The sequence below is a fragment of the Sus scrofa genome, chromosome 5 (assembly GCF_000003025.6).
Source record: "Sus scrofa isolate TJ Tabasco breed Duroc chromosome 5, Sscrofa11.1, whole genome shotgun sequence".
In the NCBI taxonomy this organism is placed as follows: domain Eukaryota; kingdom Metazoa; phylum Chordata; class Mammalia; order Artiodactyla; family Suidae; genus Sus; species Sus scrofa.
The window spans coordinates 36,629,290-36,656,092 of NC_010447.5; the positions used below are offsets into that span (position 1 = coordinate 36,629,290).

A 26,803-nucleotide genomic window follows, 5' to 3' on the forward strand; every position below is an offset into this window, starting at 1 on the left:
GTTTATCTTGACAAAAAGGATTGTCTTCTTCATTTTCTACTCTTCTGTCAAATTTTGAATATCAAATTTCATAAGGGAACTGTCCTTACTTCCTGCTTTGCATTTCTCCCTGGTTTTGTAGCCATCTGTTTTTGTACTTTGAATCACTCTTAAATCTGTATCTTTAACTCATATATTTCACCTAATCTTCACCCCATGATAGACCTCTGCTTGTTGAGATTTCCTACTGGGGTGTACCTGCAAAGCTAAATCATCATTTTCCTCTAATCTTCCTTTTTCTAAAATTTTATTATTATATTTGATTTATAATGGCAATTTCTGCTGTTTAGCAAAATGGCCCAGGTATACACACACACACACACACACACACACACACACACACACACATATTTTCTTTTTCTCACATTATTCCCCATCATGTTCCACCACAAATGATTAGATACAGTTCCCTGTGCTATACATTTCACTGCTTATTCACTCCAAATGCAATAATTTGCATCTACTAACCCCAAACTCCCAGTCCGTCCCATTTTTTCCCCCTGCCCTTTCCCCTCCCCCTCAGCAACCACAAGTTCTGTTCTTCATGTCCACAAGTTTCTTACTTTTCTATAGATAGGTTCATTGTGCCATATATTAGATTCCACATATAAGTAATATCATATGGCATATGTCTTTCTCTTTCTGACCTACTTCACCTAGTATGAGAATCTCTAGTTCCATCCATGTTGCAACAAATGGCATTATTTTGTTCTTTTTATGGCTAAGGAGTATTCCATTGTGTATATATGTACCCCACATCTTCTTAATCTATTCAGCTGTTTATGGACATTTAGGTTGTTTCCATGTCTTGGCTATTGCGAATAGTGCTGCAATGAACATAGGGGTGCATGTATATTTTTCAATGAAAGTTTTGTCCAGATATATGTACAGGAGTGGGATTACTGGATTATGTGGTAGTTCTATATTTAGCTTTCTATACTGTTTTCCATAGTGGTTGTACCAATTTACATTCCCACCAACAGTGTAGGAGACTTGCCTTTTCTCCACACCCTCTCCAGCATTTTTTATTTGTAGACTTACTAATGATGACCATTCTGACCAGTGTGAAGTGGTACCTCATTTTAGTTTTGATTTGCATTTCTCTGATAATTATTGATGTTGAGCACTTTTTAATGTGCCTGTTGGCCATGTGTATGTCTTCTTTGGAGAAATGTCAATTTAGGTCTTCTGCCCATTTTTCTGTTGGGTTGTTTGTTTTTGCTGTTGTGTCATATGAATTATTTGTATATCTTGGAGATTAAGCCCTTGTCAGTTGCATTATTTGAAACTACTTTCTCTCATTCCATAGGTTGTCTTTTTGGTTTTTATTTAAGGTTTTCCATGCTGTGCAAAAGCTTGTCCATTTGATTAGGCCCCATTAGTTTATTTTAGTTTTTATTTCCATTGCTTTGGGAAACATAAGAAAACATTTGTATAGTTGATGTCAGAGAATGTTTTCCCTTTGTTCTCTTTTAGGAGTTTGATGGTGTCTTGTCTTATGTTTAAGTCTTTAAGCCATTTTGAGTTTATTTTTGTGCATGGTGTGAGGGTGCCTTCTAGTTTTGTTGATTTATATGTAACTGTCCAGTGTTTCCAGTACCACTTGCTGAAGAGACTTTTTCCCATTTTCTATTCTTGCCTCCTTTGTCAAAGATAAATTGACCACAGGTGTCTGGGTTTATTTCTGGGTTCTCTGTTCTGTTCCATTGGTCTGTATGTCTATTTTTGTACCAGTACCATACTGTCTTGATTACTATAGCTTTGTAATATTGTCAGAAGTCTGGGAGAGTTATACCTCCTGCTTGGCTTTTGTTCCTCACTATTGCTTTGGCAATTCTGGGTCTTTTATTTGATTGTTCTAGTTCTATGAATAATGTCATGGGTGATTTGATAGGGCTTGCATTGTATCTATAGATTGCTTTGGGTGGTAATGGCCATTTTAACAGTATTGATTCTTCCAATCCAGGACCATGGAATATCTTTCCATTTCTTTGAATCATCTTTAATTTCCTTGATTATTGTATTGTACTTCTCAGCAGAGAAGTCTTTTACCTCCTTGGTCAGGTTTACTCTTAGGTATTTAGTTTTTGGAGGTGCGATTTAAAAGGTATTGTATTCTTATATTCCTTTTCTAATATTCAATACATAGAAATGCAACTGATTTCTGAATGTTAATCTTCTTCTATCCTGATACTTTGCTTTCATACTTTTTTACTTTCATGATCAGTTCAAGTAGTTTTTGCATGGAGTCTTTAAGGTTTTCTATATGTAGTATCATGTCATCTACATAGAATAATAATTTTACCTATTCTCTTCCAATTTGGATACCATTTATTTCTTTTGTTTGTCTGATTGCTATGCCTAGGACTTTCAGTACTATGTTGAATAAAAGTTGTGGGAGTGGGCATCCTTGTCTTATTCTACATTGAGTGGGAAGGCTTTCAGCTTTTCTCCATTGAGTATTATATTGGCTGTGGATTTGTCATGAATGGCTTTTGTTATGTTAAGGTATGTTCCCTCTATACACACTTTAGTAAGATTTTTTTTTTATCATGAGTGGATGCTGTATTTTGTCAAATGCTTTTCCTGCATCTATTGAAATGATCATGTGTGTTTTGACTTTTCTTTTGTTAATGTGGTGTATGACGTTGATTGATTTGCATATGTTGAACCATCCCTGTGAACTTGGGATGAATCCCACTAGGTTGTGGTGGATAATCTTTTTTATATGTTGTATTTGGTTGGATAAAATTTTGTTGATAATTTTTGTGTCCATATTCATCAAAGATATTGACTTGTAATTTTCTTTTTTGGTAGTATCTTTGTCTGGTTTTGGTATTAGGGTTATGGTACCTTCATAAAATGCATTTGGGATAATTTCTTCATTTTCAACCATTTGGAAAATTTTAAGCAGGATGGGTTTAAGTTCTTCTTTGTATGTTTGGAAGAATTTGCCTATGAAGCCATCTTGTCCTGAACTTTTGTTTGTAGAAAGTATTTTTATTACATATTCAATTTCATTTCTAGTGATCAGTCTGTTCAGTTGATCTATTTCTTCTTCATTCAGTTTTGGTGGGCTGTATGTCTCAGGAAAGTTGTCCATTTTTTCTAGGTTGTCAAATTTGTTGGCATATAATTGTTCATAGTATTCTCTTATGTTTTTTTGTTAATTTCTGCAGTATCTGTTGCGATTTTTCCTTTTTTCATTTTTTATTTTGTTTGGGTTTTTTCTTGCCTCTTCTTGGTGAGTCTGGCTAGAGGTTTGTCAATTTCATTTACCCTTTCAAAGAACCAGCTCTAGGTTTTATTGATGTTTTTCTGTTGTTTTTTGGATCTCTATTTTATTGATTTCCTCTCTGATCTTCATGATTTCCTTCCTTCTCCTGACATTAGGTTTTATTTGTTCTTCTTTTTCTAATTCTTTTAGATGATAGGTTAAATTGTTGATTTGGGATTTTTCTTCTTTTTTGAGCAAGTCTGTTATGAACTTCACTCTAAGCACTGCTTTTGTGGCATGCAATACATTTTGAATGGCTGTGTTTTCCTTATCATCTGTCTAGAGGAATTTTTTTTATTTCACTTTTGATTTCCTCATTGAACAACTGGTTTTTTAGTAGCATGTTGTTTAGTTTCCATGTAGTCAGTTTTTTATCATTTCTTTTCCCATAATTGATTTCTAGTTTCATGCCATTGTGGTCAGAGAAGATACTTGAAATAATTACTGTATTCTTAAATTTGTCAAGGTTAATTTTATGCCCCAGGATGTGGTCAATCTTTGAGAATGTTCCATGTGTACTTGAAAAGAATGTATATTCTGATTTTTTGGATGTAATGTCCTGAATATGTCAATTAAGTGTAAATTTTTTGTTGTGTCATTTAACATCTCTGTTGCCTTACTGATTTTCTGTCTAGAGGATCTATCCATTGATGTGTGTGGGGTGTTAAAGTCCCCTACCATTATTGTATTCCCATCAATTTCTCCTTTGATTTCTGTTATGTAATATGTATTATTTATTTGGATGCTGCTATATTAGGGACATATATATTGATGAGTATAATATCTTCTTCTTCAATGGATCCTTTTATTATTAAAGTGTGCTTTTTCTTTACAGCCTTCATTTTAAAGTCTATTTTGTCTGAGATGAGTATTGCAAAAGAAAAGCAGGAGTTGCAATACTCATCTCAGACAAAATATCTTTTTCAGTTCCTTTTCAATTTATAAATGTGCTTTGCCCAAACATGAGTCTCTTGCAGGCAGCATATTGTAGACTCTTGTTTTTTCATCCAGTCTTCCACTCTATATCTTTTGATTGGAACATTCAGTACATTGACATTTAAGGTAATTATTCATCAAAATGTATTTATTGCCATTTTAAACCTTGTTTTCCGGTTGATTCTATGTTTCTCCTTTGTTCCTTTCTTTTCTTCTGTTGGGTAATTTCCTTTTATTTTATGCTTGTGTCCTCTTCTTTTTAGTTTTTGTGAATGTATTTGGTTTTGATTTGTGTGGTTGCCCTGCTTTTTGAGTGTGTTAACTCCTTCCTATATCTACTCACTTTAGCCTGACAGTCATATAGGCTAAAAAACATTCTTTAAAAAAAAGAATGGTTGTTTTGGCACAGCAGAAATGAATCCAGCTAGTATCCATGAGGGTGCAGGTTTGGTCACTGACCTCCATTAGAGGGTGGGGGATCCACCATTGCCATAAGCTGTGGTGTAGGTTGCAGATGCAGCTCAGATCCTGCATTGCTGTGGTTGTGCATAGTCCGGCAGCTTTAGCTCTGATTAGGCCCCTAGCCTGGGAGCTTCCATATGCCATGGGCATGGCCCTAAAAAGGAAAAATAAGAGTCTAGATTATATTACTCTCCTTCCCCACATTTTATGATTTGATGTACTTTTTTAAACATCTGCATTTTTATTCTTTTGCTGTTCATTGGTTTATTGTCACTTTTACAACAGGTTTTGTTTTTTCCTCTTAGATCTGTATACTGCCTTATTTAAGTGATTACTTTCCAAGTGTGACTTATTCCATCCTATGTTTTCTCATCTCTTTTTTATTTAGGGGAGCCCTTTTAGTATTTCATTTTTTTTTATTACTCAAATGAATTTATCACATCTGTAGTTGTATAATGATTATAGCAATCCAATTTCACAGGATTTACATCCCATAACCCAAACACATCCCCCCACCCCCCAAACTGTCTCCTCCAGAGACCATAAGTTTTTCAAAGTCTGTGAGTCAGCATCTGCTCTGCAAAGAAGTTTGGTCTGTCCTTTTTTCAGATTCTACATGTCAGTGAAAGCATTTGATGTTGGTGTCTCATTGTATGGCTGACTTCACTTAGCATGGCAATTTCTAGGTCCATCCATGTTGCTAAAAATTCTGGTATTTCATTCCTTTTAATGGCTGAGTAATATTCCATTGTGTATATGTACAATATCTTCTTGATCCACTCCTCCGTCAATGGACATTGAGGTTGTTTCCATGTCTTGGCTATTGCAAATAGTGCTGCAATGAACACCAGAGTATATGCGTCTTTGTGAGTCATGGTTTTCCCTGGATAGATGCCCAGGAGTGGGACTGCTGGGTGAAATGGTAGTTCTATCTTTAGTTTTCTGAGGAATCTCCATTCCCCAGTGGTTTCCACAGTGGTTGCACCAATGTACATTCCCACCAACAGTGTACTAGGGTTCCTTTTTCTCCACACCCTCTCCACCACTTATTGTTTGTAGACTTTTAGATGATGGTCATTCTGGCTGGTGTAAGGTGGTACTCAGAGTGGTTTTGATTTGCATTTCTCTAAGAATGAGTGATGTTGAACATCTTTTCCCGTGTTTTGTGGCCATCTGTATGTCTTCTTTGGAGAACTGTCTGTTTAGATCTTCTGCCCATTTTTGGATGGGGTCATTTGTTTTTTTGGTATGGAGCTGCAGAAGGTGTTTATAAATTTTGGAGATGAATCCCTTGTCAGTTGATTCACTTGCAAAGATTTTCTCCCATTCGGTGGGTTGCCTTTTGGTTTTGCTCAGGGTTTCCTTTGTTGTGCAGAAACTTTTAAGTTTGATTAGGTCCCATTTGTTTATTTTTGTTTTTATTGTCAATACTCTAAGAGGTGCATCTGAGAAGATGTTGATGTCGTTTATGTCAGAGAATGTTTGGCCTATGTTTTCCACTAAGAGTTTTATAGTGTCTGGTCTTATATCTAGGTCTTTAACTCATTTTGAGTTTATTTTTGTGTATGGTGTTAGGGAGTTTCCAATTTCATTCTTTTCCATGTGGCTGTCCAGTTTTCCCAGCACTGCTTATTGAACAAGCGGTCTTTTCTCCATTGTATATTCTTGCCTCCTTTGCCATAGATTAGTTGGCTGTAGGTGTGTGGGTTTCATTCTGGGCTTTCTATCCTGTTCCACTGATCTATGTATTTCTGTCTCTGTGCCAGTACCATATGGTTTTGGTGATTGTTGCTTTCTAGTAGAGTCTGAAATCTGCGATCCTGATTTCTCCAGCTCCATTTTTCTTTTTCAGGATGTCTTTGGCTCTTCTGGGTCTTTTGTGCTTCCAAACAAACTTTAAAATATTTTGTTTGAGTTCTGTGAAAAAAGTCCCTGGTAATTCGATAGAGATTGCATTGAATCTGTAGATTGCCTTAGGTAGTATAGTCATTTTGACAATATTGACTCTTCCAATTCAAGAGCATGGTATGCCTTTCCATCTATTTGTGTCATCTTTGATTTCTTTCATCAGCATCTTATAGTCTTCTGAGTACAGGTCTTTTGTCTCTTTAGGTAGGTTTACTCCTAGGTATTTTATTCTTTTGGATGCAATGGTGAATGGGATTGCTTCCCTAATTTCTCTTTCTGATCATTCATTGTTAGTATATAGAAATGCTGTTGATTTCTGTGTATTAATTTTGTATCCTGTGACTTTGCCACATTCATGGATGAGCTCTAACACTTTTCTGGTAGAGTCTTTAGGATTCTATAGGTATAGTATCATGTTATCTGCAAATAGTGATAGTTTTACTTCTTCCTTTCCAATCTGGATTCCTTTTATTTCTTTTACTTCTCTGATTGCCATGGCTAGGACTTCCAAAACTATGTTGAAGAGTAGTGGTGAGAGGGGACATCCTTGTCTTGTTCCTGATCTCAGCAAGAATTCTTTCAGCTTTTCGCCATTGAGAATGATGTTTGCTGTGGGTTTGTCATATATGGCCTTTATTATGTTGAGGTAGCTTCCCTCTATGCCCACTTCCTGAAGGGTTTTTATCAGAAATGGGTGTTGGATTTTGTCAAAGGCATTTTCATGTCCATTAAGAGGATCATATGACTTTTATTCTTCAGTCTGTTAATGTGGTGTATCACACTGATGGATTTGTGGATATTGAAGAATCCTTGCATCCCTGGGATAAATCCCACTTGATCGTGATATACAATCCTTTTAATGTATTGTTGGATGCAGTTTGCTAGTATTTTGTTGAGGATTTTTGCATCGAAGTTCATCAGTAAAATTGGCCTGGTAGTTTTCTTTTTTTTGTCGTATCTTTGTCTGTTTTTGGTATCAGGGTGATGGTGCCCTCATAGAATGAGTTTGGGAGTATCCCTTCCTCTGCAATTTTTTGAAATAGTTTGAGAAGGATAGGTGTTAGCTCTTCTCTAAATGTTTGATAGAATTCTCCTATGAAGCCATCTGGTCCTGGACTTTGGTTTGTTGGAAGTTTTTACATCACAGTTTCAATACCAGTTTTTGTGATTGGTCCATTCATCTTTTCTATTTCATCTTGGTTTAGTCTTGGAAGATTGTACTTTTCTAAGAATTTGTCCATTTCTTCTAGGTTTTCCATTTTATTGGCTTAAAGTTGCATATAGTAGTCTCTTATGATCCTTTGTATTTCTGTGATGTCCGTTGTTACTTCTCCTTTTTCATTTCTAATTTTATTGATTTGAGTCTTCTCTCTTTTTTTCTTGAGAAGTCTGGCTAAAGATTTATCGATTTTGTTGCTCTTTTCAAAGAACCAGCTTTTCATTTCATTGGGTCTTTTCTATGGTTTTCTTCGTTTTGATTTCATTGATTTCTCCTCTGATTTCTTTCCTTCTACTAACTTTAGGTCTTGGCTGTTCTCTTGAGCTGCTTTAGATGTAATGTTAGCTTGTTTATTTGGGCTTTTTCTTCTTTCCTGAGGTGGCCTAGTATTGCTTTAAACTTTCCTCTTAGAATGGCTTTTGTTCCATCCCATAGCTTTTGGAGTATTGTATCTTTGTTCTCATTTTCTTCTAGGTGTTTTTTAATTTCCTCTTTGATTTCTTCAGTGATCCATTGGTTTTTTAGTAGCATGTTGTTTAGTCTCCACATGTTTGTGTTTTTTGCAGATTTTTTCTTGTTGTTGATTTCCAGTTGTATAGCCTTGTGCTCAGAAAAGATGCTTGATATGATTTCAATTTTCCTAAAGTTACCAAGGTTGGATTTCTAGCCCAGGATGTGATCAATCTTAGAGAATGTTCCATGTGCACTTGAGAAGAATGTGTACTCTGTTGCTTTTGGATGGAATGTCCTATAAATATCTATTAAGTCCATCTGGTTTAATGCTTCATTCAGGGCCTGTGTTTCCTTATTGATTTTATGTCTGGTTGATCTGTCCATTGCTGGAAGTTTTTTGTTAATGTCCCCCACTATGATTGTGTTATCATCGATTTGTCCTTTTAAGATTGTTAGCAGTTGCCTTATATATTGTGGTGAACCTATGTTGGGTGTCTAGATATTTAAAATTGTTATATCATCTTCTTGGATTGACCCTTTGATCATTATGTAATGACCTTCTTTGTCCCTTCAAATATTCTTCATTTTGAAGTCTATTTTGTCTGATATGAGTATTGCTACCCCAGCTTGATTTTGATCGCCGTTTGCATGAGATATTTTCTTCCATCCTCTCACTTTCAATTTGTATGTGTCCCTAGAAGTGAAGTGGGTCTCTTGAAGACAGCATATATATGGGTCTTGCTTTTGTATCCATTCATCCAGTCTATGTCTTTTGATTGCGGCGTTTAGTCCATTAACATGTAAGGTAATTATTGACATGTATGTTCTTATTGCCATTTTATTCATTGCTTTGGATTTGTTTTTGTTGCTCTTTTTTCTTCCCTTCTTCTCTTCTTCTCTCCTCTTCTGGTTTGATAACTGTCTTTAGTGTTGTATTTGAGCTGTTTTTTCTTTGTTTGTGTATCCGTTGTAGATTTTTGGTTTGCAGTTATTCTGAAATTTTGATGTAAGAGTCTATATGTATATGAGATTGTTTTAAGTTGTTGTTCTCTTAATTGCAAGTTCATCTCCAGTGTCCTGCATTTGTACCCACCTCTTCTAATGATTTCTGATTTTGGTGGTATAATTGTGCATGAATGATTTCATATCTTTACTGTATGTATACCTTTACTGGTGAGCCTTGTCATTTGTGGAATTTTTGTTACTTGTTGATCACTTTTCTTTTCTGCCTAGAGAAGTTCCTTTAGTATTTGTTGGAAGGCTGGTTTAGTGTTGCTGAATTCTCTCAGCTTTTGCTTATCTGTGAAAGTTTTGATTTCTCCTTCAAATCAGAATGAGAGCCTTGCTGGGTCAAGTAATCTTGGTTGGAGGTTTTTTCCTTTCATCACGTTAAATATATCATGCCACTCCCTTCTGGCCTGCAGAGTTTCTGCTGAAAAATCTGCTGATAGCCTTATTGGGTTTCCCTTGTATATTATTTTTTTCTTTTCCCTAGCTGCTTTCAAGATTTTCTCTTTCTCTTTAATTTTGGTTAGTTTGATTAATATGTGTCTCGGTGTATTCCTCCTTGGGTTTATTTTATATGGTATTCGTTGTGGTTCCTGGATTTGAGTGAGTGGATCCTTTCACATGTGAGACAAGTGTTCGGCTATTATCTCTTGGAATATTTTTTCTGTCCCCTTCTCTCGCTCTTCTCCTTCTGGCACCCCTATAATACGGATATTGGTGTGTTGAACATTGTTCCAGAGTTCTCTGAAACTCTCTTCAGTTGTTTTCAATCTTTTTTCTCTTTCTGTTCTGCAACCATAATTTCCACTAATCTGTCCTCCACCTCACTTATTCTTTCTTCTGCCTCCTGTATTCTTCTGTTAGCTGCTTCTAGTGAATTTTTTATTTCAGTTATTGTATTTTGCATCTCTTTCTGTTTAAGTTTTATATCTTGTATCTCTTTGCTCAGTGTTTCCTGTAACTTATGCATCTTTGCCTCCAGTTTGTTTCCAATGTCTTGCATCATCTTCAGCATCAACAATCTAAAGTCTTTTTCCTGGAGGCTAAGAATCTCATCACTTAGCTGATTTTCTGGGGTTTTTTCTTTCTCCCTCATCTGAGTTATAGTTCTCTGTCTTTTCATTTTTATAGGTTTTTGGGGTGGTGACCTTTGTACAGATACTAGAGTTGTAGCCTCTCTTACTTCTGGTGTCTGCCCCCCTTGTGGCTGAAGTTAGCATGGGTGCTTGCTGTAGGCTTCCTGATGGGAGGGGCTGATGCCTGCCCACTGGTAGGTGGAGCTGATTCTAATTCCTCTTGTGTGTGGGGCTTAGTCTCTGGATGGGATTAGAGGCAGCTGTGTGCATGAGGGGTCTTTAGGTAGCCTGTTTACTGAGGGGTGGGGCTGTGATCCCACCTGGATTGTTGTTTGCCCTGGGGCTTCTCAGCTGGGACTGATGGGTGGGCCAGATTTTCCCCAAATGGCCACCTCCAGAGAAAGGCAGCTGCTGAATATTCCCAAGAGCTTTGCTTTCAATGTCCTTCCCTCACAACAAGCCACATTTACCCCTGTTTTACCAGGATGTCCTCCAAGAACTGCAGTCAGGTTTGACCCAGATTCCTATGAAGACTTTGCTTTGCCCTGGGATCCAGTGCATATGAAAGTCTATGTGTGCCTTTTAAGAATGGGGTCTCCGTTTCCCCCAGTCCTGTGGAGCTCCTGTGCACAAGCCCCACTGGCCTTCAATGCCAGCTGCTCCAGGGGCTCTTTTTCCCAGTGCCAGATCCCCACACGTGAGAATTTGATGTGCAGCTCAGAACTCTCACTCCTGTAGGTGAGTCTCTGTGAACCAGTTAGTTTCCAGCCTGTGGGGCTTCCCTCTTGGGAGGTATGTGGTTGTTTATATCACAAAATCACCCCTCCTACCTCTTAATGTGGCCTCCTCTTTTTCTTCTGGTGTAGGATATCTTTTTTAAGGTTTCTGGTCCATTTGCATGAAGATTGCACAGCCCTTAGTTGTGAATTTTGCTGTTTTTAGGAGAGAAGTTGAGCTCCAGTCCTATTCCACCATCTTAATCTCATCTCCAGTATTTTTTTTTTAGAATGAGCTTAGTATTGCTGTATTCTTTTAGTTTTGGGTTTTTTTTTTTTTTTTTTTTTTAGAAATTCTTTATTTCTCCTATTTTAAATGATATTCTTGATGGGTTAAGTATTCTAGACTTCAAATTTTTCCCCTTTAGAACTTTGAATATTTCTTCCCACTCTCTTCTTTCCTGTAGTGTTTCTATAGAGAAATCAGCTGATATCCTTATGTGGGTTCCCTTATAATTAATTCTTTGTTTTCCTCTTGCTGCCTTTAGAATCCTCTTTATCTTTAACTTTTGCCATTTTTATTATAGTATGTCTTGGTGTGGGCCTGTTTGGGTTCAACTTGTTTGGGGCCCTCTGTGCTTCCTGTATCTTGATATCTGTTTCCTTTAGATATTGAAAGTTTTCAGCCATAATTTCTTTAAATATATTTTCAATCCCCCTTCCTTTTTCTTCTCCTTCTGGAATCCCTATATACATAGAATGTCCTGCTTTATATTTTCCCATAGATCTCTTATATCGCTTTTGTGTTTTCATTTGGTTTTCTGTCTGCTGTCCTGATTGGGTAATTTCCATTATTCTATCTTCCTAGTAAATTATTTGTTACTCTGAATTATTTATTCTGTTCTTCAACGCATTTAATTCAGAATGCATCTCTACAAATTAATTTTCTAATTTTTCTTGGCTCCTCTTTATATTTTCTATTTCTTTTCTAAAGTAATCTTCACTAGTGTTCATATCTACTCTTAATTCCTTCAGAATTTTCACTATCACCTTTTTGAAGTCAGTGTCTGTTACACTGAAGAGGTCTCTTTCATTGTTTTCTCCTTCAGGGGATGTCTCCTGTTCTTTTAACCGGGAATGGTTCTTGAGCTCCTTCATTTTGCCTTTATTTTTTCTTTTTTATGAGTTTTGAGAAAACAACAACTCCTGTAGTCTTAGAAGACTTGTTATATGTGAGAATGCCCCTGGGTGTTTTGTGAGGGCCTTAGTATTTATTTTTAGCATAAGGGCTGCTTTGATTTAGATGCTTGCTGTCTCTTTCTTCAGTGTGTGCAGGCTGTTATCACCATGATAGGGTGCTATGTGTGCTTCCAGGGAGATGGAGGCCATGGGCCTGGCTAGTAGCCAGTGCCTGGTTACTAGGCTCTTGACTGTGGCAGGGACCATGGGAAGGTTGCATAGGCTGCTCCTAGTTGCATGGCCCTGGGAAGTGTCACTGACCCTCAGGTGGGTATAGACAGGCCTGAAGCATTTGGCAGTGCCAGGACAGGGTGTGTGTGTGTTCCCAGGGGAGTGAGAGCAATGAATTTTACCCAGTTGCAGTACACTTCTCTTGGCCTACCTCTGAGGTAATCGGCGCTGCCTGTTCATGGATCCCTAGTGATGGCAGGCCATGCCCAGCTCTGGAGTCTGACATGACTATGCTGGTTTGCCCCTGCCACCTGTAGACCATGCAAGAAGCACGTCTTAGTCCTTAGCCCATGCAGGAGATGCCACCACCCATAGCCCAAGCAAGAGGGGCCTGTCACCTGTAGCCCTTGCAAGAGGTGCCTTGCAGCCCAAGCCCCACCTTCCAAGAGTACATGCATCATTCAGAGAAAGATATTTCTATGGCAGTCCGCACCTCATCCTCTTGCCATCCCCAGTAGTGGTTTGTTGCTTCTCCTGTGGGCCCAGACTTCCTTCTGGGTTCCCTCACTGCAGCACTCTACTACCTAGCCTTTGATGCACCACTCACTAGCCTTCCCAGAACCAACGCTGGTCATTTCCCCGGACCTGACCTCAGGATGCTGAGTCTCAGTGCCCAGCCCCCTTCCGAGCATCTCAGGCTGTGGTATCTCAGGAGGTGCTACTGATGGTCTGTGTGCCTCTGTCTCTGCTTTGCCCTCCTCAGTCTAGCTGCTGCACTTTTCTCTGAGGCTTTGAGGTCCCTCTGTCTTGTTTGATCTCCCCACCAGTTAGGTAGCTTTCAGGGTTTGGGTTCCGTTCCTCTTACACACCTCCCTCTCAGGAGTCCTAGTCCCACCCTGATTCCCCTCTCTTTCTTTTTCCCTTTTGTTCTGCCCAGTTATGTGGAGGTTTTCTTGCCCTTTTTTGAGGTTTAAGATCTTCCGCCAGTGTTCAATAGATGTTCTGTGCGAGTCATTCTACATGTGGATGTTTCTGTGTGTGTGTGCTTGTGGCAGAAGGTGATCACCATGTCTTACTCCTCTGCCATCTTGATCCTACCTCTCTCATCTTCCTTTTCTTAGTAAATATATGGCCATCCACAGATTGCTTAAGCCAGGCACCTGGAAATCTAAATAAATGAACAACAATTAGGCTTGAGGGCATATCAATTTAACAATTCCTGAATGTTTCTTAAATTCTTCCTCTCTTTCCTGCTACTGTTGTCTTAGTGCAGGTTCTCATCTCTTACAAGTTCTTTTAACAATAGTCTTCTGTCACCTGCCTCTATAATTATATCTACCACCATACACACACGTGCACACATAAACATGCATGTGCTTGCCTCTTCCCTTTATCCCAAGAATCTCTCTGCAAAGCAAAAATGATATTTCCCCACTGTGAAATCTTCAGTGTTTTGTGTTATGCTGAAAATATAAGCTCTTCTCTTACTAACTCTTCAACATTTTATTCTACCATCCCCAACCTCACAATTTACATAGTCTTAGTTATCACACACTATATTGGTTCACACCTATTGCCTTTGTTTTCTGCGCCAAATTACTTTCTTCCTTGATATTTGGAATTATCCCCTACTCAATCTACATGTCATCATCTCCCAGAAGCCTTTCCCAAGACCCCACTGCTAAAGACACCTTTTCTGAGCACTGTATAATTTTATTTGCACCATATTTAGCCACAATAACTGGAAAAGATCTCTTTACTAGACTGTGTATTACCTTCAAAGAAAAGATTGTGCCTTTTTCTTCTTCACATGACTGCAGGCAAAGAATAAGCCAAACACACTTAGATGGAGAATTATTTTCAGTCCTGTTCAGTAGGCCTTTTCTGTAGCCACATACTGATTACTAATGATTACTTATATTATTATTAAGTGCCTATTTATTTTACTTTATTTAAATAATTTTCCCACGGAATAGTTCAGTATTAGAATTACAGCAAATTATAATGGTCAAACAATTTAGGTCCCCCCCCCCAATTTTATAGATGAGAAAACTGAGGCTCCAGAAGCTAAATTACTTAAGTTCCTATAGTTAAGGACAGCATCAGAAAACCTCTTGTAATGATGGCTGGAACTCTGCTTTCAAAAGCTTATGTTCTTAACTTCAGCATACTCTTTTTTTAAATTGAAGTGCAGAGGACATAATACAGTTTCAGGTGTACAACATAGTGCTTCTATATTTTTATAAGTTTCATACCATATAATGTTATTAAAATATTATGTGCTATGCATCATATCCCTGTGACTATTTTGTAACTACCATTTGTACCTCTTAATACCCTGCGCCTATTTCACCCTTCACTCCACAAGCCTCCCCTTTGACAATCACTAGTTCTCTGTGTCTATCAGTCTGTTTCTGTTTTATTATATTTATTCATTTGTTTTGTTTTTTAGATTTCACGTATAACTGAAAACATATATTTGTCTTCCTTTGACTTATTCCAAATTGTATAAGACCCTGTAGGTCTATCCTTATAAGTGGCAAGATTCCATTTTTTTCTGTATCTGTGTAATATTCTATTGTACATATATAAATACCACATCTTTATCCATTCATCTGTTGATAGAAACTTCACTGCTCACATTTCTTGGCTATTATAAATAATGGTGCATTGAACATAATAATGTATATATCTTTTCCAATTAGTGTTTTTTTGGGAAAAATACCTAGGAGTGGAATTGCTGGATCACATGGAAGTTCTCTTTTTCTCATTTTTTGGGGGAACCTCCATATTGTTTTCCATAGGGGCTGTATCAATTTAAATTCCCACCAACAGTGCAAAAGGGTTTACTTTTTCTCCACTTGTTCACCAATACTTGTCATTTCTTGACTTTTTGTATAATCGTTTTTGACAGGTGTAAGGTGATATCTCAGGGTGGTTTTGATTTCCACCTCCCTGATGATTAGTGATATTGAACATCCTTTCTGGTGCCTATTAGTCACCTCTATGCCTTCTGTGGAAAAATTCCTATTCAGGTCCTCTATTTGTTGTTGTTGTTGTTGTTGTCTTTTTGCCTTTTCTAGGATTGCTCTTGCAGCATATGGAGATTCCCAGGCTAGGGGTCAACTTGGAGCTGTAGCTGCCGGCCTAGGCCGGAGCCACAGCAACACAGGATCTGAGCTGCATCTGCGACCTACACCACAGCTCATGGCAATTCTGGATCCTTAACCCACTGAGAAGGCCAGGGATCAAACCTGCAATCTCATGGTTCCTAGTTGGATTTGTTAACCATTGAGCCACTACAGGAACACCTCTGCCCATTTTTTAATATTGAGTTATATAAATTCTTTATGTAGTTTGATTATGGCTATTAGCCCATAATGAAACGCATCATTTCCAGATACGTTCTCCCATTCAGAAGGTTTACTATTCATTTATTGATGATTTCCTTTGCTGTGCAAAAGCTTTTTAGTTTGATGTGGTCCTATTTATTTTTGCTGTTGTTGCACTCAATGAGGAAACAGATCCAAAAAAAATAATATTGCTAACAGTTAGGTGAAAGTTTACTGCCTGTATTTTATTCTAGGAGTTTTGTGGTTTTAGGTCTTACATTTAAGTTTTTAATCCATTTAGAGTTTATTTTTGTATGTGATGTAAGAACATAGTCCAGTTTCATTCTTTTACATATAGCTGTCCAGTCTTCCTGACACCACTTATTCAAGAGGCTGATATTTCCCAATTGTATGTATTCTTGCTGCCTTTGTCATAAATTAATTGATCATAAGTATAAGGATTTACTTCTGTCCTCAGATCTATGTGTCTTTTTTGTGCCAGTACCATATATTTATATTACTAAATCTTTGTGCTAAAGTTTGAGGTCAGGGCGTGTGATTCCACCAGTGTTGTTCTTTCTTAAGGATCACTTTGATTAGTCAGGGTCTTTTGGAGTTTCATACAAGGTTTAGGATTATTTGTTCTAACTCTGTGAAAAATGCCATTGGGATTTTGATAGGAGTTGCATTCAATCTGTACATTGCTTTAGGTAGTATGTGCATTTTAACAGTATTAACTCTTGATACATAAGCATGTCATATCTTTCCATTTAATTGTGTTAAATTCATCTTTTTTCATCAATGTTTTATTGTTTTCAGAGTACAGGTCTTTCATGTTCCTCAGTTAAATTTATTCATAAGTGTTTCATTCTTTTTGATGCAACTGTAAAAGGGATTGTTTTCTTCTATTTCTGACACACCATATTGGTACATAGAAATGCAACTGATTTCTCTATATTAATTTTGTATCCCGCAATATCACTGAATTAAATTGATAGCGCTAACAGCTTTTTTTGTGGAGTCTTTAAGGCTCTTCTATATAGTATTATGTCATCTACAAACAGTGAAAGTTTTATTTCTTCCTTTCCAATTTGGATTCTTCTTACTTTTTTTTTTTCGGTCTGATTGCTGTGGGTAGAACTTCCAGTACTGTGTTGAATAAAATCAGTGAGAGTGGGCATCCTGTCCTGTTCCTGGCCTTAGAGGGAATGCTTTAAGTTCTCTACCATTGAATGTGATGTTAGCTATAGGCTTGTTATATATGACCTTTATTATGTTGATGCATATTCCTTCTATAATAACTTTGTTGAGAGTTTTTAATCATGAATGGATAATGGTTGTGCTTGTGATCATTGGGTAGTTGTATTTTGGGCATGTTGGTTTGAGGTGAGTTCAGGATATTTCTACTCTGCCTTCTTGATCTCGCTTCCAGTTTAGTGTACTTTTTTTTTTTTTTTTTAATTTCAAAGAGTATAACAGCCTGTAATAGGTATCCTCAACACAGTAGTGACCAATCAATAAAATGAGAAATCTTTCTACTCAATGACATGTCCTGAGTCTGGCCTTATGTCCTGAGTCAAGTAATTATGCTTGTGGTTCAAGGATTATGAAATTCAAATGAGGAATTCCATATTTTATTTAATACTCATGTGAAAAAAACCCTAATATTTTGGGAATATTTTTGAGAAATTTGGCTCAGTTTCTAGGATAATGCCAGTATCTATTTGACTGACCTGACCAAGGGATCTGTGTGACTTACTGATAATTCCCAAGTTTGTCCTACAATCCTGTTAAGATAATTTTCCTACAAATTGCAAGTTGTGAAACATTTCTTCCTCAGACCTTATATTGGAAATATAACAGTAATTCCTAAGTTTAATTTTAGAGGACCCCCTTTTAAAAAAATTACTACAACTTAGACCTCTTTGAAACCCCATGAGCCAAATCAGGATGCATTTGATGGCATCCCTTAGCTGCAGCAATTTGCACCTCCCAGACTCCCTGGGGAAATTATCCTTGAATGGCCTTAAGACAATGAAAGTTAAATGGAGCCCTTGAAAAGGATTATAAAAAAAATATGTGGAGTAGTATTTCCTAAATTACTTCTGGTTTTAACATAACTTTTTTTTGTAATCTTTCAAGGTATGGAGAAGCACTCTTTATGAATTCCAAACTTATCAGTGGAGTTACAGAATTTCTTAATACTGAAGGTGAATTGAAAGAGGTAAATATTATGAGTTCTAATGTGTTTCTTTTATAAACATATGAGGTTATACATTTACCTTAACCATTTAGTTCCAATAAGTTCATGCCCATCCCTTTAAAGCATGCATGCGTGCACACACACACACACACGTATATCCATGCAAAATATTTTAGTCCATTTATTATTTGCAAAGGTATTTCCAGCATATTAAACATTAAACGCCCATGCGAGGTGTTTGAATGTAAGGATTCTCCAACCGGGTGACTCCAAATACACTTCAGAAATTTTTGATTCGGTCAACTATTCCTTGGCTGATTATGTGAATCTGGTTAAGGATCCCTGGAACAACAAAACTATTCTGTCACAATGACTCCATATTTGGATACCAAGAGGACCAAGTTGGTGTTTCAATATAGAATTTGAGTCTCACTGCTTTGTGGTCAGGCCTACACAAAGAATGATAATTGAATATCATGATAATGCTTCATGCTCTCTGATTCATTAAATGAACAAAATTCCTACATTTGGAGTAGTAGGATACAAAGCTCACCTACTTTCACAAATACATAAAAAATACACATAATTGAAACAATTTGCACAGAAAATTTACTGTATGCTGGCAAAAGACCTCGACATTCTGATAGAGCAAGAAAATCTCCACATAGCTGGGTAGGACAAAAGAAAAAATAAAATGAGAAAGGATGTGGGGGATGGGACCTGTATCTCTGGGAGGGAGCTGGTAAAGAAGAAAAGTTCCTGCAACATGGAAAGTACCCCCAGAGGCAGAGTGATTGGCTGGGACAGAGGAGGAACTTCAGAGTCTTGGAGGAGAACACAACAATGGGTTGATAGCAATTAAATCAGATACAGTCCTGTACAAATGGTCAGTACTACCACTCTGCACTCCCCAGCCCAAGTCGATATCTGCTGGTGTGAGCAGGGGCTGGAAACTAAAACTTGGAGATGAGACTCAGAAAAAGAACTGGAGCTGACTGTGTAGAGACATAAACTGGGATTTTCAATGTATAAACAAACAGCCTAGAGAGACTAGAAACTAGGATGATCACATTTGAGGGCATGAGCTGAGGAAACCAAGATGGGCGTGGAGGCCATTGTTTGGGGTACTGGAAGGAAGGGACAGGATCCACTACTACAGCTTTGTTCCCTGCATGCCCGCGCAGGTGGCAGGACACCATCTACACCAGCTCCAGGAGGTACAGCACAAGTAGCTGCAGCCTGGCAAAAGGAGGGATCATAGGATCTAGTGCCAGTGCCCCTGCTTTAGGACCAGTCCTGTGAACTGCTCCTACCTCCCTCACTAACCCCATCTCTAGCAACCACCCAGCTCCAGGAGAGACAGTAAACTGCATGCATGTGAGCCCTCACTATCCCCGAGAACTCCAGGACCAGGCACCAGCTGCCACATCTACACACCTGCAGTCAAGGGGACCATATACATAGAAAGTTAGACAATATGAGATGACAAAGAAATATGTTTCAGACAAAGAAACTAGATAGATAAAAGCACACAAAACAGCTAAATGAAGAGGAAATAGATAATTTACCTGAAAAAGAATTCCAATTGACAATTATGATAACGATGATCCAAGATATTGGAAAAATAATGGAGGCACAGATTGAGAAGTTACAAGAAATTTTTATCAAACAGCTATAGGATTTAAGAGCAAGCAAACTAAGATGAATATTTGAAATGAAAAATATACCACAAGGAATTAATAGCAGGATAACTAAAACAGAAGAATGAATAAGTGAGGTGGAAGGGAGAATAGTGGAAATCACTGCTACGGAAAAGAATAAAGAAAAAGGAATGAAAAGAATTGAGGACAGTCTAAAAGACCTCTGGATCAAAATCAGACATACCAACATTTGTATCATAGGGGTTCCAGAAGGAGAAGAGAAAAAAAAAAAAGGCCAGAGGGAAATACCTGAAGAGATTATAGCCAAAAACTTCCCTAATATGGGAAAGGAAACACTCATTCAAAATTGAGGAAGCACAGAGAATTCCATACAAGATAAACCCAAGGAGAAACACAGTGAGACACAAACTAATCAAACTGACAAAAATTAAATACAAAGAAAAACTATTAAAAGCCACAAGGGAAAAGCAACAAATAACATACAAGGGAACCCCCCACCTCCCACCACCATAAGGTTATCAGCTGATTTCTCAGCAGAAACTCTGTAAACCAGAAAGGAATGGCAAGGTATATATTTAGGGCGGTAAAGGGGAGGGACCTGGAATGAAGAATGCTCTACCCAAGCGAGTCTCTCATTCAGATAAGATGGAGAAATCAAAAGCTGGAGTTTCCATTGTGGCTTAGCGGTGTCAAACCCAACTAGTATCCATGAGGATGCAGGTTCATTCCCTGGCCTTGCTCAGTGGGTTAAGGATCCGGCCTTGCTGTGAGCTGTGGGGTAGGTTGCAGATATGGCTCAAACCTGGTGTTGCTGTAGCTGTGGTGTAGGCCAGCAGCTGCAGTTCTGATTTGATCCCTAGCCTGGGAACTTCCATCTTCCTTATGCCACGTGTGCAGCCCTAAAAAGACAAAAAAAAAAAAAAAGCTTTACAGACAAGCGAAAACTAAAATAATTTAGTACTACCAAGCCAGCTTTACAAAAATGCCAAAGGAGCTTCTTTAGGTTGAAAAGAAAAGGCCACACATAGAAATAAGAAAATTATGAATGGGAAAACTCACCAGTGAAGACAAACATATAGTAAAGGTAGGAAATCATCCACACACATATATGATATCAATACCAGCAACTGTGAGAAGAGGAAAGTACAAATGCAGGATGTTGAAAATGCAGTTGAAATTAAGAGACCAGCAACTACAAACAATTTTGCATATGCAAATGCATACACTTGGAAGGATAACTAAATATATGACAACATACTGAGATTAATAGTTTAAAATTCTACTGGATACGATCACAAATAAATGTCGTTAATGAAATTGAATCTTTTTTAAGGACTAGTGTCCAGTTTGCAGGGTATCTAACATTTTCTTTTTCTCTGGTTTATGTCTCTGGACATTGAAACCAGCTAGTTTTGTGACCATTAATTCACATCTCTAATAGAGAGGGGTGTGAATTGGGGGAGGAGTAAATAGGTAGAAAGAAGGAGCAAAATTTTTAACTGATTAAAATGAGTTGGGCTTCAAACATTAGTTCCTTCTTAGTCTGCTGTTCTCTTCCATTGTAAGGACAGCTGAAATTTGGCATTGAGAATCTGAGTTTCCTTAGTCTTCACTGACAAAATGCCTGATGCTGTGATAAAAGCTAATCCCATTGTGCAGGATTCCTCCAGAAGCATCAACCCTGGCACCATCCTTAATATCTCCTAATATTGCCCAATTTTATGTGATCATGTCCCATGCACTCACTTGGAGTCTTTAACACCAGGAGCTAAGTCTCTGATTGTAATGATTTGAAATTCAGTTTTTATCCCTGCTATGTGTTTTCAACACTGAAGGATTTGGGTTTCAAAGCCCCCGCACTTGTTTTACTCTATTTTTTAATAAAAGAAGCTAAAAGGGAAGGAATTCTTTCATATCCATAGGAAGCAGAATGAAAGAATAATTAAGTTAATGATTTTATGTATTTAAGTAGAGTTGTTTTAATTTTTGATTTTACATTCAATAATCTGGGAATGAAAGACTCATTTATGGACAACCTGTGCATCCAGTGAAGTGAACACACAAATGAAAGCTCTCTCATCCCTATTTCCCTTCTCTCCTCTCCCCTTCTTTTGCCTCCCTTCCTTCTCTCATCTTCTCCTCCCCCTTCTATTCTCTAACTCTGTCTTTCCAGTTTTACTTGCTTTGCTAATACCCAGCCCATGGAAACACATCTTTTAAATGGATATTCAAACTGATTTTATTATATCATGGCCAGTTTGTTTTACATGTTTCACTTACGTATTTGATATTTTACACTTGATTTAACTGCCATTTGAAATGTTCCAAAATACTCCTACAATGTAAGGTGCCATTTGCAAACTGGAACTTAACTGTGGCTTTTATTCCATTATCTACAAAGCAGCTAACTTCTTGATACAGGCTCTCTGCAGCCTGAGTGATGAATCCCTTCATGACACAGCTGCTTGTACTGACTTTCTAGTTTATCAACTACAGCCTGAGGCTTTTCCATACTTCCATTATCTAATCATCAGGATTGTGGGCCACTCTTGTTGGGTGAGGAGAGTTTAATTTGTATTGCTGATAACTCCTTTTCATAAATATAACGGGGCTGAGGAAATTCCAGTCTCATTTTCCCATAACCAATGAGGCTTGTAAGCAGAAAAACCAATGTGCTCCCTTTGGATATGGCATGTTCTTATTTTCAAAAGTTTATAGATCAAAAGGGAATCAGCATCTTTATGAATTCTGAAAGCTAATTTAAGGTTTTAATGATCCCCATCAGCGTTAGGGGCATTCAGTAGAGACACTTATATTGTTCTATAGTCCCTTCCCCCAAACTGCCTTCTACTACCTGTAACTGCCAATTTCCTTCTAATTACATGGCTCTGGAAATTTGAACAATATTTCTCCATGAAATAGTACATCATTTCCTTAATTTTAAACTAATGTAACTTTGGGAAGGTAACCTCTGAGGCTCTTTCCAGTTTTCCATACTAATTTCTGCTCAGCAATCCTATCCAGAACTTGTTTTTTGTTTTTTTTATCTCTTGAACCTTATGTACGACACTGTTGTGAAAGAATATACATCCTGGGCATCACAGGCATCCCATTTTCAGTTTTAATGTTGAAAATAAAAACCTCATAATAGGGCAATAGTTAATTCAATTCATTTATATAGTTACTAAGATTATATTCTGCAATTAACTCTACAAATTATTTTGTGATATTTAGGGCCTAGGGTACCCTAAATTAAGAGTTTTTTTTCAAATACTGAAGTATTTTTTAATAAAGAAATTAACAAGCCTAGAAATTTTATGTTAAGAAGAACGGGGAACAAAAAACTCTGACATCTTACTAAATGTTACTATATAAAAATGTCTAAACATTTTCAAATAAAAGCATAAAATACAAATAAGCAAACCAGAATGCCAAATGCCTTCTACCTCTGGAGTGAGGCAGGGGTCTGGACCTCAGGGGTCCTAGGTGCAGTGATCATGCCTAAGGACCAGTCAGATGGCTACTCTGATTGGGTGTTTGCCAGAAGAGTTGTAGCAGAGTAGCAGGCATAAGGTTAATTTATGCCACCCATGGAAAGTGGGCCACAAGTGTCCTGAATAAGCCTCTCCTCGGATGCATATAAGTCACCTCAGGCTTTCTGGGCTTGCAAGGGAAGTATTTCGTACACTTAAATAGTGATTTAAAAATGAATCCCTAGAGGCCCATCAGTTATACTTTCTGTTGAGGGTTCTCCTGCAAGATAATCTGACCTATCATCTTTGTGTCAATAACCAGACAAAAATACCACCAAAAAAGAAGATTATAGGTCAATATTTTTGATGAATATAGACACAGAATTCTCAACAAAATTTTATGCAACAACATATAAAAAAGGTCATATACCACGAACAAGTGGGACTCATCCTAAGTTCACAGGATGGATCAATATACACAAATCTACCACAACATATGTTATATACCACATTAACAAAAGAAGTCAAATCCCACATGATCATCTCAATAGATGCAGAAAAAGCGTTGACATTTCTCCCAAGAAGACATGCAGATGGCCAACCGGCATGTGAAAAATCACTGATTATTAGAGAGATGCAAATCAAAACTACAATGAGGTACCACTTCACACTGGTCAGAATGGCCATCATTAGTAAGTCTACAAATAAAAAATGCTGGAGAGGGTGTGGAGAAAAGGCAAGCCTCCTACACTGTTGGTGGGAATGTAAATTGGTACAACCACTATGGAAAACAGTATGGAGGTACCTAAGAAAACTAAATATAGAACTACCATATGATCCAGTAATCCCACTCCTGCACATATATCTGGACAAAACTTTCCTTGAAAAATACACATGCACCCCTATGTTCATTGCAGCACTATTCACCATAGCCAAGACATGGAAACAACCTAAATGTCCATCAAACAGCTGAATAGATTAAGAAGATGTGGTACATATACACAATGTAATACTCATCAGCCATAAAAACAAAATAGTGCCTTTTGCAGCAACATGCATGGAACTATAGATTCTCATACTCAGTGAAGTTAAGTCAGAAAGAGAAAGACAAATACCGCATAATATCACTTATATCTGGAAGCTAATATATGGCACAAATGAACATGTCTACAGAAAAGAAACAAACTCATGGACATGGAGAACAGACTTGTGGTTGCCAAGGGGGAGGGGGATGGAGTGGGAGTTTGGGGTTAGTAGAGGGAAACTATTGCATTCAGAGTGGATAAGCAGGGAGATCCTGCTGTGTAGCACAGGGAACTATATCTAATCATTTGTAATGGAAAGTGACAGATGATGTAAGTAAAAGTGTGTGTGTGTGTGTGTAAACTCAGTCACTTTGCTATATAGCAGAATTTGATAGAACATTGTAAATCAACTATAATAATTTTTTTTTTTAAATCCACATTCGGGAGTTCCTATTGTGGTGCAGTGGTTAACAAATCCAACTAGGAACCATGAGGTTGTGGGTTCGATCCCTGCCCTTGCTCAGTGGGTTAAGGATCCTGCGTTGCTGTGAGCTGTGGTGTAGGTTGCAGACGTGGCTGGGATCCCACGTTGCTGTGGTTCTGGCATAGGCTGGCAGCTACAGCTCCAATTAGACCCCTAGCCTGGGAACCTCCATATGCCCTGGGGAGTGGCCCTAGAAAAGGCAAAAAGACAAAAAATAAAACAAAAGAAAACAACAACAAAAATCCACATTGAATCCCACAATTTGTCTTTGTGGAAGACTTAAGAGTTTTACTTCATGTCTCCAGGTTGGCTTGCTATCTTGTCAAGAGGCCAAGAGCATACTCTAGGATCCAAGTTGCCAAAGGGTCATTTATCAGTAACTGGCATATTCAGTTACTGCCTGGGAAAATATGTAATAATGCAGAGTGCAGTTTAAAAGAAGTGGATGTAATTTTTTTCTGATTGACATAGTATGTACATAATGCCACTGTAATGTACAGATTTAATTTAGATATGTACACTGTAATGTACATATTTTTGTAATAACTTAAAACACAAAATTCAAAAATAGATCAAAATGTACTATTTGTTGCTTTAGGAGTATAGACTGAATAAATCTGAATATAAGTATATAAATACAAATGAATTATTGGATTAATCATTTGAGTTTAAAAATGTGATTCAAATGCTTCCATTAGACTTTGTCTTTGTGCCCATGTCACAGGTATATGTGTGTGGCACAGTGCCTGGTGTATTGAAGGTGTTCAATAAATTCTCTTCCCTTCTCTTTATCCTCTTTCTTTTGTATCTATAAATTTGGTCAGATGACAAATCAGTTTTAAGGAGAGCACCAATAAATCTTTGCTATACATTAAATATTTTGCTTGTTTGTTACAAAAGCATAGTGATAAAGGCTATAACTCTGAGATATGGTTATCCATTGCTAATGCAGCAGGACACCAGCTTTTGTAGAGGATAAAGTTTGAAAAAAAATCACTACCATGTAATTCAAGTAACACTGTCATAGACAAGCCAAGTTATTCCCGAACCAATCTCTAGATTAATTCAGAGAAGTATAATTAACTTCATTTTAAATGCCCTCCCCCCATACCTCCCTGTCCCTGAGCCAATCTTGATGACATTTCTCTCCTGGCATATTCTCTATGTGGTGCCCACCATGTGATGAATCACACCCACACTAATTACACAATATAACATTTCTGTGTTGCAAGTTGATTTTTCACATTCGTCTATTAGCATCGCAATGGTTGGTTAGTTGCCAGTTTCTTAAGCCAGATCAAACAGAGAAAAACTGCAAGTATTTAATCTTGAAATAAAATCCCTGAGCACTCCCAGAGTACATGGGCTCTAGAGAAGATCTTATATGCATAAAATTATGACAAAACATTTAAAATTATAACATTTTAGATACATGTTCCAATTCCTTAGCTAAATGACTCCACATTCCTCCTTCATTCTTTCTAAATCGAGTTAGGTGATTACAGGGTCATTTATCATCCAGTCTTCATAGCATCATTACTTTTTTTTCCTTCCCCTCCCTTCCAATAGTTTGGTATTCTTTTGCAATCAAAGAAAGTGACAAGCACTCATACTATTTATTTGGAAAAGATAAATAGTTTTCTTTCTACACACAAAAAATTGACTTTAATCCTTACATCCAGTTTTCAAGTCTGTTTAGCACATTAGATATGCTTTGTAATTAGTCTTTGCCACAATTCCATCAACCTACTGTGAAAAGACAAATTAAATATATCTGCTTTAATATTTATTTATGATAGAAGAAGTTGAATTTGGAGCTATTTAAACTATAAAATACACTCTTTTTCCTTTTCAGTTTTAAAAGAAAGTGCATCACACCTTAATGGACCCAATCTGTTATATTGCATTTCACTACTGAGCCCACTCCATATATTAAATATACCTTCTATAGTGACTATGGCACTTTGTTTCAAATAGATTCTTATTTATATATGTTGGATGTGAGTTCATTTTAGACATATCTACTTACCATTTTTTAATTTTACTTTTTATTGAAATGTTGTTGAAATACAATGTTAGTTTCAGGTGTGCTATATAATGATTTGCATACAGTATGAAATA

General features: G+C 37.3%; 1 protein-coding gene across 1 annotated transcript in view; it reads left to right on the forward strand.

Moving 5' to 3' along the window:
- TRHDE (thyrotropin releasing hormone degrading enzyme) overlaps positions 1-26,803 on the forward strand; it is a 396,326-nt gene that overhangs the window by 362,407 nt on the left and 7,116 nt on the right. Inside the window, exon 18 of the mRNA XM_021092004.1 lies at positions 17,979-18,060. Within this exon, the coding sequence (XP_020947663.1) occupies positions 17,979-18,060 (82 nt within the window). The remainder of the gene's footprint in view (positions 1-17,978; positions 18,061-26,803) is intronic.